The sequence below is a fragment of the Camelus dromedarius genome, chromosome 3, assembly GCF_036321535.1.
Source record: "Camelus dromedarius isolate mCamDro1 chromosome 3, mCamDro1.pat, whole genome shotgun sequence".
NCBI classification, from domain to species: domain Eukaryota; kingdom Metazoa; phylum Chordata; class Mammalia; order Artiodactyla; family Camelidae; genus Camelus; species Camelus dromedarius.
In genome coordinates, this window is record NC_087438.1 from 51,296,710 (window position 1) to 51,310,431 (window position 13,722).

A 13,722-nucleotide genomic window follows, 5' to 3' on the forward strand; every position below is an offset into this window, starting at 1 on the left:
CTATCTGTATAGGACCCATCACATGACCAGCCTGGATGGAGGGACAGTGTCCACCTCACCTGTGTTCTGCTCCATCCCCCAGGGATTCCACAGCACACTGCCAGGACCCTCTCCTTCCACAGAGGACTTATGGGAGCAAGGATCTGGGGATTTAAGAGGGAAAAATAACACAGAATCATAAAATTTAGAGTTGGGAAGGTCATCTATCCAAGTAAGCCCCCAACTCTGTTGATTTACTTACCGCAGTATCTATAAGCAAGCAGTATCTTCCCAATGGTAAGTAATGAAACCACCACTCTTCAGAACATAATTCTTCTGCCCATTGATGGTTTAATAAATAGGTGCAGTCCCAAAGCAGAACAAAAACCCTTAAATGCTGTGCAGTCCTTGAGCTTGGCAGAGCTCTGAAGAGCTAATTAACTGTCTTCACACCATCCGTTCGATGGTATCTTTGAAAGTAGGGAATCACAAGCTTCCAGGTTTTGTGTAATTGGCCTGTTGTAGCATTTACATAAGCCTCCTCCTAGACCTGGCTGCTGGGCTTGGGACCACTGACCACTCACACCCCTCATGAGGTATGTACTGGTGTACAGTCTTTTTAAACATGGCTGAATATACCTGCTCCTGCCCTGGCCCACTTTCTGCTTCCTAGTACCCCTACAACTTAAACGTCTCACACTCCCTACCACCAGCTGGAAGGGCAGCCGGGGAAGCGTGAGCAGACACATGCCTCAAGAGAATGAAACAAAGTGGGAAGAAATGGGCAAGGAGGTAGGAGTGGGACAGAAAGTCATAGAGAGGGAGCTGGCAGGTGTAAGTCTAGTAAGTGTGCTGTTTCCCCATCTTTAATGTATTGAAAATAAGTGAAAGTTCTGCTTTGACATATTTTCTGATAAAACTGGGAGAAATCTCTCCTTTAAGATTACATACCAATTTATTCAAAACAAAACCTGCTCCTAGCAGTTCAAAACCTCTGGGGAAAGAGGACAGAAGTGCAGGGTAACAGAGACTTTGACTCTTTAAGCTCTGTTTGTATTGCTTGAGGGTTGCCCCAACCCAAGAACATATCAGGGTATTATAGATGGAATTAAGGATGGGAAAACCTCCTTCATCTAGTCTCATGCCTAAGTTTGCCTGGGTGACCATTCCTTGTCACCATCGAACATCTGGTCAGTTAGCACTTGTGGGCTTCACCAGCATCTTGAACTAACCCTGATATGACATTCTGCTTTCCAGATTGAAGGCAGCGACTGTGAATGCAACCCTATTGGGAAGAACTTTCCTGAAAACCAAATCCTGATCAAGCGCATGATGATTAAATGTGCTGACGTGGCCAACCCATGCCGCCCCCTGGACCTGTGCATCGAATGGGCTGGGAGGATCTCTGAGGAGTACTTCGCACAGGTATGCTGCCTCTCTAGGGAAGCTCCACCTCTCTTCTGGGAGTGGCCCCCGGTCATAGTAAGTAAGTAAATTACTCCTCCTGGGAAAGGAATGGCTCACCCCTGCCTGGAAGAGAATTCTGATTCACTCAAGAAACTGGCTGGTGTGGCCAGCTGCAAACCAGTCTCTCTAGGGGAACGGGGATAAACTGAGCCTTCTGAAGTAGCTTTTCATCCTCAAATTGTTAGATCCTGAACTTCCACAAAAACTGGGATATCACCCATTCATTCACTAGATGATTATTCTCTCTGTGGGGCACTGGGGAACACAGACATGAGTGAGACACATCTCTGCCCCTGGGTAGCTCATAGTACAGCAGGGGGCAGATACAGATATAAATAGGTCCATACATTGGTTAAAAAAAAATGAAAACACTTCTAAAGGAGGTAGTGTTAAGTCTTCAGAGCGTCCAGGAAGATTTTTTTTCTAGATAAGAGGGGCTTCATGGAAATGATATTACAGTTGTCTTTTTCAAGGATTTAAGACATTTAGCAATGGGGAAGGACATTCTGGGAGAACAGAGCATTGTGAGCAAAATGAGTAAGGAGGAAAAACAATTTTTATCTAAAGAGAGCAGCAATATATACATAGTTCACTTTGGCAGTGTGAAGAGTTAAAGAAGACTAACCTAGAAAGTAGTAGAGGACAATATGCCATTTGAAATATAGGCCTACTTCCAGAGAAGAGGCTCTGAGAACTAATGTTTAGTATGTGTGACAGAAAGACAGGTACGTCACAAGTAGCTACAAGTAATGCACCTGAGGCGGGGGTCTCCATGGCTGTCATGTACCACGGGGGCAGGATAGATAATAGCTGGTGATGTCTAAAAAGGGTGGGCAGGGGCAGATGGAGAGGTCAGCCAAGGACCCAGTAAGTTAGCTGCAGCTTTCAAGGATGGGAATAGCCCATGAATTAAAGAGAAGTAGGACAGGCAGTTCTGAGTTTGCTAGAAAGAGAAGGGAAGGGAAAAAAAACCTTCACTCCTTGAACAGCAGTGGATATTTTAAGGCTGCCTGATCGACTGACCTGAAATGAGCAAGCTGGGCCAAAAGCTGGTAGGAGGCCATTACTGGGCTTCCCAGGACCCACAGAGAAGACTTAAAATCCTCCTAGTTACTCTCAAGGTATGTGAACAGGGAACAGGAAAGAACCACTTTTAAGTTCTTTAATGTAGGCTCCCTGTTTAGGTGGTATCTTTTTCCCAGAATGGAAAGTAGTAGTATTCATAAGCCCAGATGACCTAAAAATAAAAAGTTACAAATGAGGTCTCTGATCAGCCAGCCTCTGGCTCTACACACCACCAGGAAATGTGGATCTTAATTTCAGCCCAGTGAATTATGACCATATGCATATAAACATACACTCTAATGTGCAAAATACTCCAATTTACACATATGCTGAGAGAGCTGCATGACCTGTACCCTAGTCTGAACAATTGTAGTTTCTCTCATTATTTCGAGTAAAAAAGTTAATTAATTCCATGAAGAAAAGAAGCTAACTCAGCTCTTTTCATCCAGACAACCATCATTCTTTGATGTGCATGCAGCACAAGGGCTTTATATGTACTTCTGATTTTGTCACACAGAATATTAAAAATCCATATTTTCAAGGGCCAAACTGAGTAAGATTAATTCTCACTGCTTTAATAAAGACATTCTGAAGCGAAACTGGCTTTCTTTTTAAACTGCAAATAAATAATACAACGACTGTTGGTACAGTTGGTGCCAGGTCTGTGATTCATGCTGAGGCATCAGCAATGTTACCCATCGTTGCTTCTGCTCCCTCAGTGTAAACGTCACTTAGTATCAGTAGTATTACTTTGAAAATAGTCTTGACCTTGCAAAAACGAAAACAGACTTTAGAAGAAGAGGCGTGAACTGTGAGATCAGTGCTTCAGGAAGGGCTAGAGGATAGCCTGAGAGACTTGAGAGTCAAAAGACCTGAATTCAGTGCCTGTAGTGCATCAGGTGGCCGTCTTCTATAAGCAGCTTGGGGACCTTGCTGAGCGTGTTTCCTCATTTATACAACTGGCTGCTGATCCATTTTCACAGACTGGTTCTGAGAAACTAGATGCTCCTGTGACAGCTTCTCCCATGCCCGACAGCCCTGGATCTGTTATTTCTTACAGACTGATGAAGAGAAGAGACAGGGGCTACCTGTGGTGATGCCAGTGTTTGACCGGAATACCTGTAGCATCCCCAAGTCCCAAATCTCCTTCATTGACTACTTCATAACAGACATGTTTGATGCTTGGGATGGTAAGATAGTTCCTGTTTTGTCACCCACAAAATTACCTTTAGTGACAGAGGCTGGGCCTAAAGGTGCAAATGAAATGTTATTTTAAAAGAAAAAATGAAGTCAGCTGACGTGTGGCCAGGTATGGTGGGGGTGCGTGTACATTCTGCATCCTCAGCACAGACCTTGTTTACAGAAGACTCAATGGGTGTTTGATAACTGGATAAACAAGTGTTCAACTCTTCAAAGGACATCTTTCCAAAGCTTACAGGAGCTTTAGTGTATCATTGGAGGAAACTCTAGAAAGAACACAAAATAAATTAAGGCTACTCTGAATCACAGATTCTTTTGGTAATATCACTGATAAACAGCTTTTCCATTTTTAATTAAAAGGATCTGTTCATATGCAGGAAACCAGTGCTTGGAGACTTACCCTTCTCACGCTTGTGTGTTCGCCTAAGGCCTAACCTAGGGTACCTCTCCTCCAATTCTGATCCCAAATTTGTCCCACAGAGCCCCAACCTTGTAAGTGTTCCTGGGACCTAACTTAACAGGCTTTAATTCTTTTATGTCCTTGCAGCCTTTGCCCACCTGCCAGCCCTGATGCAACATTTGGCCGATAACTACAAACACTGGAAGACATTAGATGACCTAAAGTGCAAAAGTCTGAGGCTTCCAACTGACAGCTAAAGCTAAGACAGAGAAGAGGACCTCTTGATTTACAGAGGACACTGTGAATCACAGTAATGTAAAAAAGAGGCTTTCCTTTATAATGAAAATGACAGGGGTAGATTAAGGAGCTAATGTTTAATATCTGACCTTGAATCATTCAAGTTCCCAAAGTTCAGTTTTAGAAAATTATGTTCCATGCAGAAAAATGTCCTTTTGAACAATCAGTGACAGAACAAACACATGGCAAAAATGTTCTGTCCTGCTGTCGTCAAGCCATGGAGCTGACTCACTGTAACAAGCAGCAAAGACCTGGTGCCCGTGAGCCCAGCTCCATGGCTGGTGACTGTGTAGCTCAGCTAGGGTTTAGCTCATCTTTTACCATGAAAGTCACCATCACTGTTTAGCTTGATTTTTTAACTCAAGAGCATCAATCTGAAAAATTTATAAGAATATCATAATATCTAAGGGGAAAAAACACATATAAAATGAGCAAAACAACCAGGACCAAATTACTGATAAACTAGTTAACTTCAGAGCCTCCATGGCTAGGTGGTTCTTCAAATCGATGGTGTGACACCCAAGTTAAAACACAGCTGTGGTCTGGTGAGTGCCTTCTCTAGACTGGTATCAGCAGCCTGTGTAGCCCTCTTTCCTACAAAAGGGATTCATCTTAATAGAAAGCCATCCATGATGGGGAAGAGAGTGAGATCTTGTTTCGGGGGAATCCATGAGCTTTTCCCTTATTTCTGGTTTACAGAGGCAGTCACAAGGCACTATAATGAGTATTATATAAAAGCCATTAATCTGAATGCCCTTGGACAAGCTTTTTTAAAAAAAAAAAATTTATATACATTTGCTGTTTAAAATTTTTATTAAAGCAATCTAAATTTTCTGGGTGTAAGTCCATGGAGTATGTTGTGCTGTGTACCATCTAGATGTATATATCTGGGGAGGGTATAGATGAAGTTTCAAGGTTCAGATATTTTTAACCTATCTATATTTAAGATCATGCCATTTTGCTTTAATGATGTAAAAAAAAAAAAGATCGCAAGATATGTGTAAATATATCAAAATAAGTATATGAGGAAGCAGTAAATACTATTTTAAGCTATTAATTGTATGCTAAAAGCTTCTAAAGCACAAGTGCATATTTTTATACAGCTGTTTTCACAACTTTCTGTGATCTACATGAAGTCAGACTTGAGGTTTTCCTTTCTCTTTTACCAACCCCTCTCTCTGTATTATAAATATTAGAAACTCAGTAAACAAAATCTTTGGTTTTCTTTCAAATTCTCTGTACTCCAGGCTGCATTTCTAAGAGGTATAAATAGAGATTAAATTAACTGAATCAGTAGTTACTTTTTTCAAATGAAAATCGGAATGCAGAACACTTGGAACTAGTACATGGGAAGAAAAAAAAATGACTTATCACTACATAATGTGCCAATGTTTTTTTCTATGTTTTGTAAAATGGAAAAAAATGGAAACATACATGACAATTCCATGCAAAGAAATGTATCTAAATTACTTTTGTTAGATGGTGAAAGGACTTGCCTGGTCAGCATAGCAGCTCGCTTTGTACTGTGATGCTGCGTTATGTAAATGTGATGAAAATGTTTGTTTTCGTGAAGTACTTGTAACTAAATTCCTACAGCCATTTTTCATTCCCAACAGCTGTTTTTATTTTACCTCTTGGGCCTAAATTTTTCGTAATTTCAAAATGTTGATTTAGTGTTCTTTATGTCATGAGTCACACACTTTGTTTTCAGAATACATTAAATTCACGATGTCAGAATCTCATTTTAAGGAGCTAAATAATTTGCCCAGGCTGCAGAAGCTTGCTTGAGATGACAGTCTTTTGCTGACCATCTTGCTTTTGGTTCCATTTGGTAAGTGACATTCGTCAGATGTCTGACATTTTCCTATATGAATGTTAAAGCTTACTCACTGTGATGTGAAATTAATTTTGTAGTAAGACTGCCAGGTACTGAAGCTTTAGCATAGCTCTGCTCGGCTCTTTATCAGTATAATCTACCATGGTGTTATCTTCTACTGAGTTGCTAACTAAACAGTACATTCCTCCAAACAGTTTATCAAATGGTTTATAGTCTCCCATACTGAGTTGTTTACTAAAATATTCTGTATTGAGGGGAACCATATTAATGACAGAGAAGTCAGTTATAAAACACTGTTATCTGGACCAGAATAACTATAATTTATTCTTTACTTCCAGTTTAAGATTTTAGAATTTGCTTGCCTTCAGAGTCAGGTCCTGGGGGCAAAAGAACAAGCCTCATCTGCTCAGTCAGAACTTACTCACCTTGAGAAAGATAACTGGAAAGGATGATAGAAAGTTCCCAAAATTTAAGCTATTGATTGTGTTATGTGAATAAAGTACAGAATGAGGTAATAAGGGTATTATTGTTAAATAAAAATTACAAGGTCTGCCACATAGTATTACTTCTGATGTTGCAAATATAACAGCACTGAAAGCTACCCTAGGGAAGTGGAAAAAAATGTACATAATATATATCAACCTCAGTTATAGCTGTATTCTTCTAAAAGTTCAACTTTTAGCAGCAATCTGTATATAACTACTGAGCAGCCATCAAGTCTGAGTCCCTGCTGGATTCTGCCATCTTAATGGTTTCTGCTTCCCTGAATGCCCTAAGGTCAGAGATGGAAGAAAACAGTGAGTCTCATGAATGGGTTGGAGGCTTCCAGACATTAATAACAGAGGTACTTACCATCCTGTTTGCTCCCCAAACTCACCTGTGGTTTGTATCATTCCCTGTGAATAGATTAGATTATCACATACTACTAATCCGTAAGAAATCAGGAAATAAAGCAGTTAGAAATCTATGAATTCCTTTTTATAATTCATGTAATACTGTATACAGTCCAAGAAAACAATTTTATAAACTCATAACCTAATGCAGACTCTCCAAAGTCCATTATGGAGGAAAATTAAAAGCCAAAAAGAGAGGAGAGAAGGACTTACACGCTTACCCCTGCTTATTGCACAAAACCAAATAATGTTCACAATCACTGGTTTAAATTAAAAATGAAAACTGCTTAATGGAGAAAAATACCGTACAATAGAAGAATATGAAAAGGACAATGAGCATTGCGTGGCATATTTGACAGAAGATCTACGTACGTTCTCCGGTCCTGGCGCAAAGCAGCAGCAGCTCCTCCTCCCTTTTTTTAAGTATAAAAAAATCTTGTCTCTCTAAATATTCTTCTTCAACACACATTTGTACTAAAATCTGAAAACTTCACTTTGTAAAAACCGACTGCTATGTGAAAAGTCAAGTGAAAAGTTGTGCTATATTTGATGACTATACTAATATCTGATAAGCAACTTGCCGGTTTGTAGGCCCAGAAAAAGAGTTCAAACAACTGGAATTTTATGGCGTAACAAGAAAAAAAAAATTACAAAATTTACGTGATCAATACGGTAATTGGTTTTCGGAGTATTACCCTATATTTGATGGTCAAGGTTCATGCACAGGTGTTCCAAATTCCTTGAACTAGACAGCAAGATATAAGTCACCATTCTCCTCTAATTTTTGAAATAACTTTAAACTGCGCAGTCCAGATTCACGTTCTCCATTTTTCCACAAAATAATGAGATGATCTGCAGAGCATGTCACTAGTCCATGATCTTCAAAGTACAGAAACATCTGTAAAAACAATTTTTAATTACTGATTATAGGGACTTCAAGGAGAAAAGAAGCTAATATAACTAGATAACTACACGTGCTTGTTAATTTTGGATCTGAATGTAAAACTCTATCACTAACACTTAAAAATAAAATTTCTTATGAAAGGTGATAGTCACATACAGATATACAAATGCTAAACCAATATCTAATATTTATAGTTCAGTCGTGGAGTAGTATTAACAAAGTTCTGATTACTAAAATAACAGCTGTGTTTGTAAAGTACATGAATTCCCAAAGTATCTTCTAAATTTTACTATTATCTAATTCTTCAAGTATTGGTTTTAAGACTTTTGTCAGAAGTCCTTCCAGACTTGCTTTACTTAATCATTTTTACTGCCTTCTTATTTGTGCAAAAAATAGCCACCAATCCAATGTCTGAATTCCAAACAAAAAGGAAGGTCATGCCCACTGAAGGAATAGACTGGAAGCTAAGAACTGAAAAGTGGAGTGTGTATGAGAAGGCAGCATGCAAAGTAAGGAGCAGAGAGCTGGTATCAGAGGAGATAAATGAAACCATGAAAAGGATGAGCTCCTCGAAGAAGAGTGAAATAAAGGAGAGAAATAAAACAACAGGATGAGCGTGTTCTCAGAAATAAGAAGGTAACAGAAGATCTCAGCTGACAATGTAGGAGTGAAGGGGGGAACTATCAGAACAAAATTCCTCAGGAGATGGAAAAGACCGAATTCAGTACACAGGTAGGTAAGACTGGGCTTAGAAAGTAAGGATGAAAATATAAAAGGAATGAGGAAATTAAAGAGATAGCACACCTGAGAGGGGGCCAAGATTTTCTCAAGCCAGAGATACTTTTAAAAAGTACTTAAATGTCAACAGTTCCACTGAGGAAAATTCCTAAGAATCTGACACTTCATTATTATAACAAATCTGCCACTTGAAGTTATCCCCATCATTTAAAAATCTTTAATGGGGTCCTACTATTTTAAAAATAAAGTCCAAACTCTTCAGCCTTACATTTAAGGACATTCATAATCTGACCCCAAACTACTCTGCCAAGGCTTCATCTCCCACTAATGGTACCCATCCACTAGCCAGACTGCTCCCTGCCACCAAGTAGATTCTATCTTTGCTTGCCTATCTACAACATTCCATCCTCACAACTCCCAAAGTTAAAAAAACAAAACAAAACAAAGTGGAAACCTACCTGTTACAGTAATGACTAAGACAGAGTATCCAACATCAGGGAGCTTATGGTCACAAGACTGTCTTAATCCTACCTTAATCCTTAAGCTTCAAGGTTCAGCTAAGTCCCATCCATATCTTCCACTATTTTCTAGTAATTCCTGAGTACTGACTGTCTGCTATTCATCTGGGCCCGTCATAAGCAACCTAGATGAACAGTTTATTAGGTCCGAGTCCTTCCTGTCTACTAAAATATAAGATCCACGAGAAGAATTGTATTTTACATCTCTCTGAAAACTCCAGTCTCCAGTATTGTTCCTGAAACACAGGAAATGCTCAGTAACAAGTGTTTGCTGCTACTTGCTCCTAAGCATAAATGCACTTTCAGAAGAAAATTGATTCCTCCATAGCCACAAAACAGGGAACAACTTAAGAAATTCATTACTTAGGGCTCTGCTTATACTGTTACCAGTTCCAATCATCTCTTCACCACTTTCTCTCTTTTCCTTTAATACAGGCAATGATGTCTATAATAAATATTAATTTAGAACAAGTTAAAACTGTATATATCTTACAGTTCTCAACTATTACTTTGATAGATGCATCAAGACATTGGGTTTCACTAAAGCCAACAAATTATTATCTTTCAAAGGGAGTTAAGAACAAATTCTATTCATGAATTTGATAAAGGCCCCTGGGATCAGATTCTGTAAGGCTTTGCATATATAAGCACAACCCTCCATATTCCCTCTATTTACTACTGTTACACATATCTATTTAATATTGTTCACACTGTCCATCTTGTCAGCGACCTACCTACATCTCATACGTAATGGTAATTAAGCCATTTTTCAGAAGCAACACATTCCTTCTTCAAATCGCCTCTCTATAAAGGGAGATCCTAACTGCACATACTATAACCTATCCCATTCCATGTTTAGATTCAGCAAAAACCTACAGATAAGAGAGAAAGTCTAGGTCTCTATGAGACCCAATGAATGAAGAGCAGTGAGATGCAAAAGCAGAAATTCCCTGGACATTTACATGCATGTTAAAAACAATACCTCCACAGATGACGAGTGTCCAATCAAATCTCCAATAAGCTCCAATGAGAACAAAATGGCATTTTCTTGTTGCTTTTTAACAGGGTGGCTGGCTTGTTTATTTACTCTTCCAAATCCCCACATGTTAAAAAAACCTAGAAAAAAACAGCCATCTCAATCATTCTCAAAATTACTGTGCTCTTTTAATAATAACGTAAGATGAGGAAAACAAAATACAAATGCAAAGGTGTTCCACACTTGTATTCAAGGGCTAAGGGGATGGTACCAGGCATTATGCTAGGGTTTTTCAATACACGACTTCATTTCCTTTCTTAGCTACCCAGGTTTGTTGCTCATCTTTTTATTACCCCTATCCACTCACCAGTGAAGGAGTGTTAACATGGTAAGAAGACGCAATGGGGATCAAAGAGGACAGAAGTCCTGAATGGCAATGTCAAAAGAGTCACAACTCAGATTTATCAAAAAAGTTAGACAAAAAGCAACGTGTGTGTTCCAAAAGAAAACCCTATGACTTCAAATAACCTGAAGAAACTCAGATGTACCAGCATCTGATTTCTCATGCAAAGGCTGCTAACTAACTGGGATTTTGTTTTTCAAACCAAACACCTGAAAATCAAGCGCTCATGACGTTATAAATACAGAAGTGTGTTTTTCCATAAATTGAGTCCCATGTTAGTGATAATGCTTCAAGGCACTGAAAGAATACTTTAGTCTGACACCTAATCATACACATTCTGTTTCTATATTAGACATAATTATAGACAATATAAATGAGTAAACAGTTCATTAGGCCATTTGGTCGGTCAGATTACCAGAAATAATAGGTTCCCCCTAAAATAGTAAAATCGTAGTTGACTTGAATTGAAACAAACAGGTAGTTCTACAGTAAAGCAGTATTAAGATGTCAATCCTAGATCCCAATCACCAAATGCTTCATGTGAACATCTTATGCCTACTTGGAGCACAGTGTATGTTATTCTTGTGGTTACACATAACTGCCTTTCTTCTGTCTTTCATTTTAGAAAAAAGTGCAAGACTACCTTTCTGAGCAAAGATACACACCTGTTGGTACAGGTTCAGCTGCAAGCTGCTGTTTTTCTCGTAACTCCCAAATGCGTACACTGCCATCTTCTGAGCATGAGATTAACTGCCTATCAGAAGAGCAAATCAGTGATAAAAAGCACCATGGAGAGCCAATGCTAAATTTGCAGTGAAAGAAATCAGTGGAACCCTCAACTGCTTTTATTCAGCTCTTCGCAGGAGCTGATAAAAATCACAATTTAACATGGTTTTACAATGCAAAGTAAAAGCACTCTTCGGGAAAGGCGAACATTATACTGTTATATTGGTTCAAGTGTTAGAAATACATATCATTTCCATTTTTAAAATGCATTCAGGGAAACAGGTTATGAATTACACTTTCACAATACCCTGAGAAGTCCCCTCCCCACCTCTCACTATTTCTCTTCTCAGGGCACCTCTCACTCGACAAGTATCCTGCAGAGCAAATAATGCTATTCCCTTCATATAATTCATCCCTAGAAACTCAACAGCCAAATCTTCCCTGAAAGGGAAGCCTTAAGTTAGTAGCTTAAGCCAACAAGGAGACAAAACCATTTGATGCTGGCCATAATCAAACAATATTTTAAAAGGCAGGTTTATGGAAAACAAAAAATTAGTACAAAGTCAATGCCCAAAAGTCGTTTTTTACCTTTTAAAATAAACACCAAATTTTAAATTATCTCTTCTTATAACAAAATTCAATGTAATTCATATGAACCTTGCTTCTTATAAATTTTGTAATACACTGCTACAAACTCTTCTATTAAGAGACAGCCTTGGGGATATTCTCCATTTCCAAAAGAACACAGGTCAAGCCACAGAACCAGGTGACTTTGCCCCTGCGAACTATGCATTTCTTTTGCCTGTTACAGAACATATGGAAACTCGTACCTGTTTGGAAGTTTGGCGACATGCAAGACACTGGAGTCATGTGCGGTTTTCTGGCAGGCAATCACACGCTTCATTTGAAGGTTATACACGTACAAACCCCTTCCAACTGCAACAAATATATTCTAGGGGAGAGGGGAAGAAGTTCAGAAATGGGCATAAAACTAGTACTTACCACTACCTAGTATAATAGATTTCTAGCCCTGGTGTGAATTCGGAGAGCCATTGGTACCTTCCCTATTCCTAACCTTCAGACCAAATTATTGTACTGCCCTCTGAAGTCCAAAAGTATCAAAGCACAAAGGAAAGGTGAGAGCATTCAGAAAAGCAGAAGACTGCAACTGCTAACACAGAGAAAGCTCTGTACACTGTACCCCTTAGCATCGCTTTCTGCCTCACTGAAATGTGCCAGCTAGAGAAAGGAGCTATGGCTGGCAGATCAGCCTGCAGCACAAGCTGCTGAGGCACAACCGAGGTTTTCATTCACATAATACTAGATCCTTAGGAAAACTACTTGGCTTCTTTTGCTGAAAAATGTGAAAAAAATTACTTCCACTCCACATCTTAAGCAATCATGAGACCTATAAAGGATACATACAAAAAAGCATATGCTACAGTGGCATATATACGTATATAAAGTGGCTTCACAAAAACATTTTTCCAAATGTAGTATTAGAACTACCTTGTTACTAAAACAACTTTAATCCTTTGAAAGTACTTTCACCAATATTTATCAAACTTCAGTCTCACAACATCTCATTAAGATAGGAAAAGCTAATTATTACTATTTTCCAGATGAACAAATTAAAATTGAAAAAAAAGATTAAAGTCACACAAAAAGTTAAGAGATGAGAGTTGATATAAGAATCCAGGTCATGTTACTCCAGTTCCTTACTCTTGTCTCACACGATACCACTTAGCTTCTGAAATTATTTTGCAAGTCATTAGAATTCTGGCAGCTCTTGCTTTTGAATCATTCTTAATAGGTAAACCAGTGAGGCAGACCTTTCAAAAATCCCCCTTTTTGCCCCGCACCAAAGAACACTTATCATGCGGTCTCAAAGGCTACAACCCCAACTGAGACCTACAATGTCTCAACCAAAACATGCCCCCAAGGCTTACCAGAGCCTAAATCTGGAATGATCCCCCTTGACCCTCAGGAATGGTACTCTGCACATTAGCAATGCAAGCTGAGGACCAGTGCCATATCATTAATGAGAACAGCTAGCCAACCTGCTAAAATCTAGAGCCCTGGCAGGGGGGGAGGGTGCAGTTCAGTGGTAGAGTACATGCTATCCAAAGTTATAAAGGAAATTATAACCACAACTAGAGAATAAAGCAAGTGATATAATCTTTAAAAAATACCAAAACATTTTAAAGCACAACTTGAACATAGGGAATGATACCTTTCTATATCCATTGTGAGATTAAATTGAAAAAATTAGAAACTGGGTTTATTGAAAGAGACAAGATGATATATTTTTCTTGATTT

General features: G+C 38.9%; 2 protein-coding genes across 13 annotated transcripts in view; one reads left to right on the top strand and one right to left on the bottom strand.

The window, feature by feature from the left end:
- PDE8B (phosphodiesterase 8B) overlaps positions 1 to 5,251 on the top strand; it is a 283,468-nt gene extending 278,217 nt beyond the window's left edge. For 6 of the 7 annotated variants that reach the window (XM_064481744.1, XM_064481716.1, XM_064481732.1 and 3 more), the window contains 3 exons: positions 1,237 to 1,404; positions 3,572 to 3,701; positions 4,259 to 5,251. In XM_064481744.1, the coding sequence (XP_064337814.1) occupies positions 1,237 to 1,404; positions 3,572 to 3,701; positions 4,259 to 4,368 (408 nt within the window). In that variant the 3' untranslated portion in view covers positions 4,369 to 5,251. Of the gene's footprint in view, positions 1 to 82; positions 272 to 1,236; positions 1,405 to 3,571; positions 3,702 to 4,258 lie in introns of those variants that run through there. The other variant, XM_064481722.1, reaches the window with a different exon arrangement.
- WDR41 (WD repeat domain 41) overlaps positions 1 to 13,722 on the bottom strand; it is a 61,324-nt gene that overhangs the window by 13,565 nt on the left and 34,037 nt on the right. For 4 of the 6 annotated variants that reach the window (XM_064481780.1, XM_064481769.1, XM_064481773.1 and 1 more), the window contains exons 10-15: positions 12,234 to 12,355; positions 11,343 to 11,431; positions 10,281 to 10,414; positions 6,888 to 8,036; positions 242 to 3,977; positions 60 to 143 (exon numbers count right to left, since the gene is read on the bottom strand). In XM_064481780.1, the coding sequence (XP_064337850.1) occupies positions 7,884 to 8,036; positions 10,281 to 10,414; positions 11,343 to 11,431; positions 12,234 to 12,355 (498 nt within the window). In that variant the 3' untranslated portion in view covers positions 60 to 143; positions 242 to 3,977; positions 6,888 to 7,883. The remainder of the gene's footprint in view (positions 1 to 59; positions 144 to 241; positions 3,978 to 6,887; positions 8,037 to 10,280; positions 10,415 to 11,342; positions 11,432 to 12,233; positions 12,356 to 13,722) is intronic. The other 2 variants (XM_064481778.1, XM_064481782.1) reach the window with 2 other exon arrangements.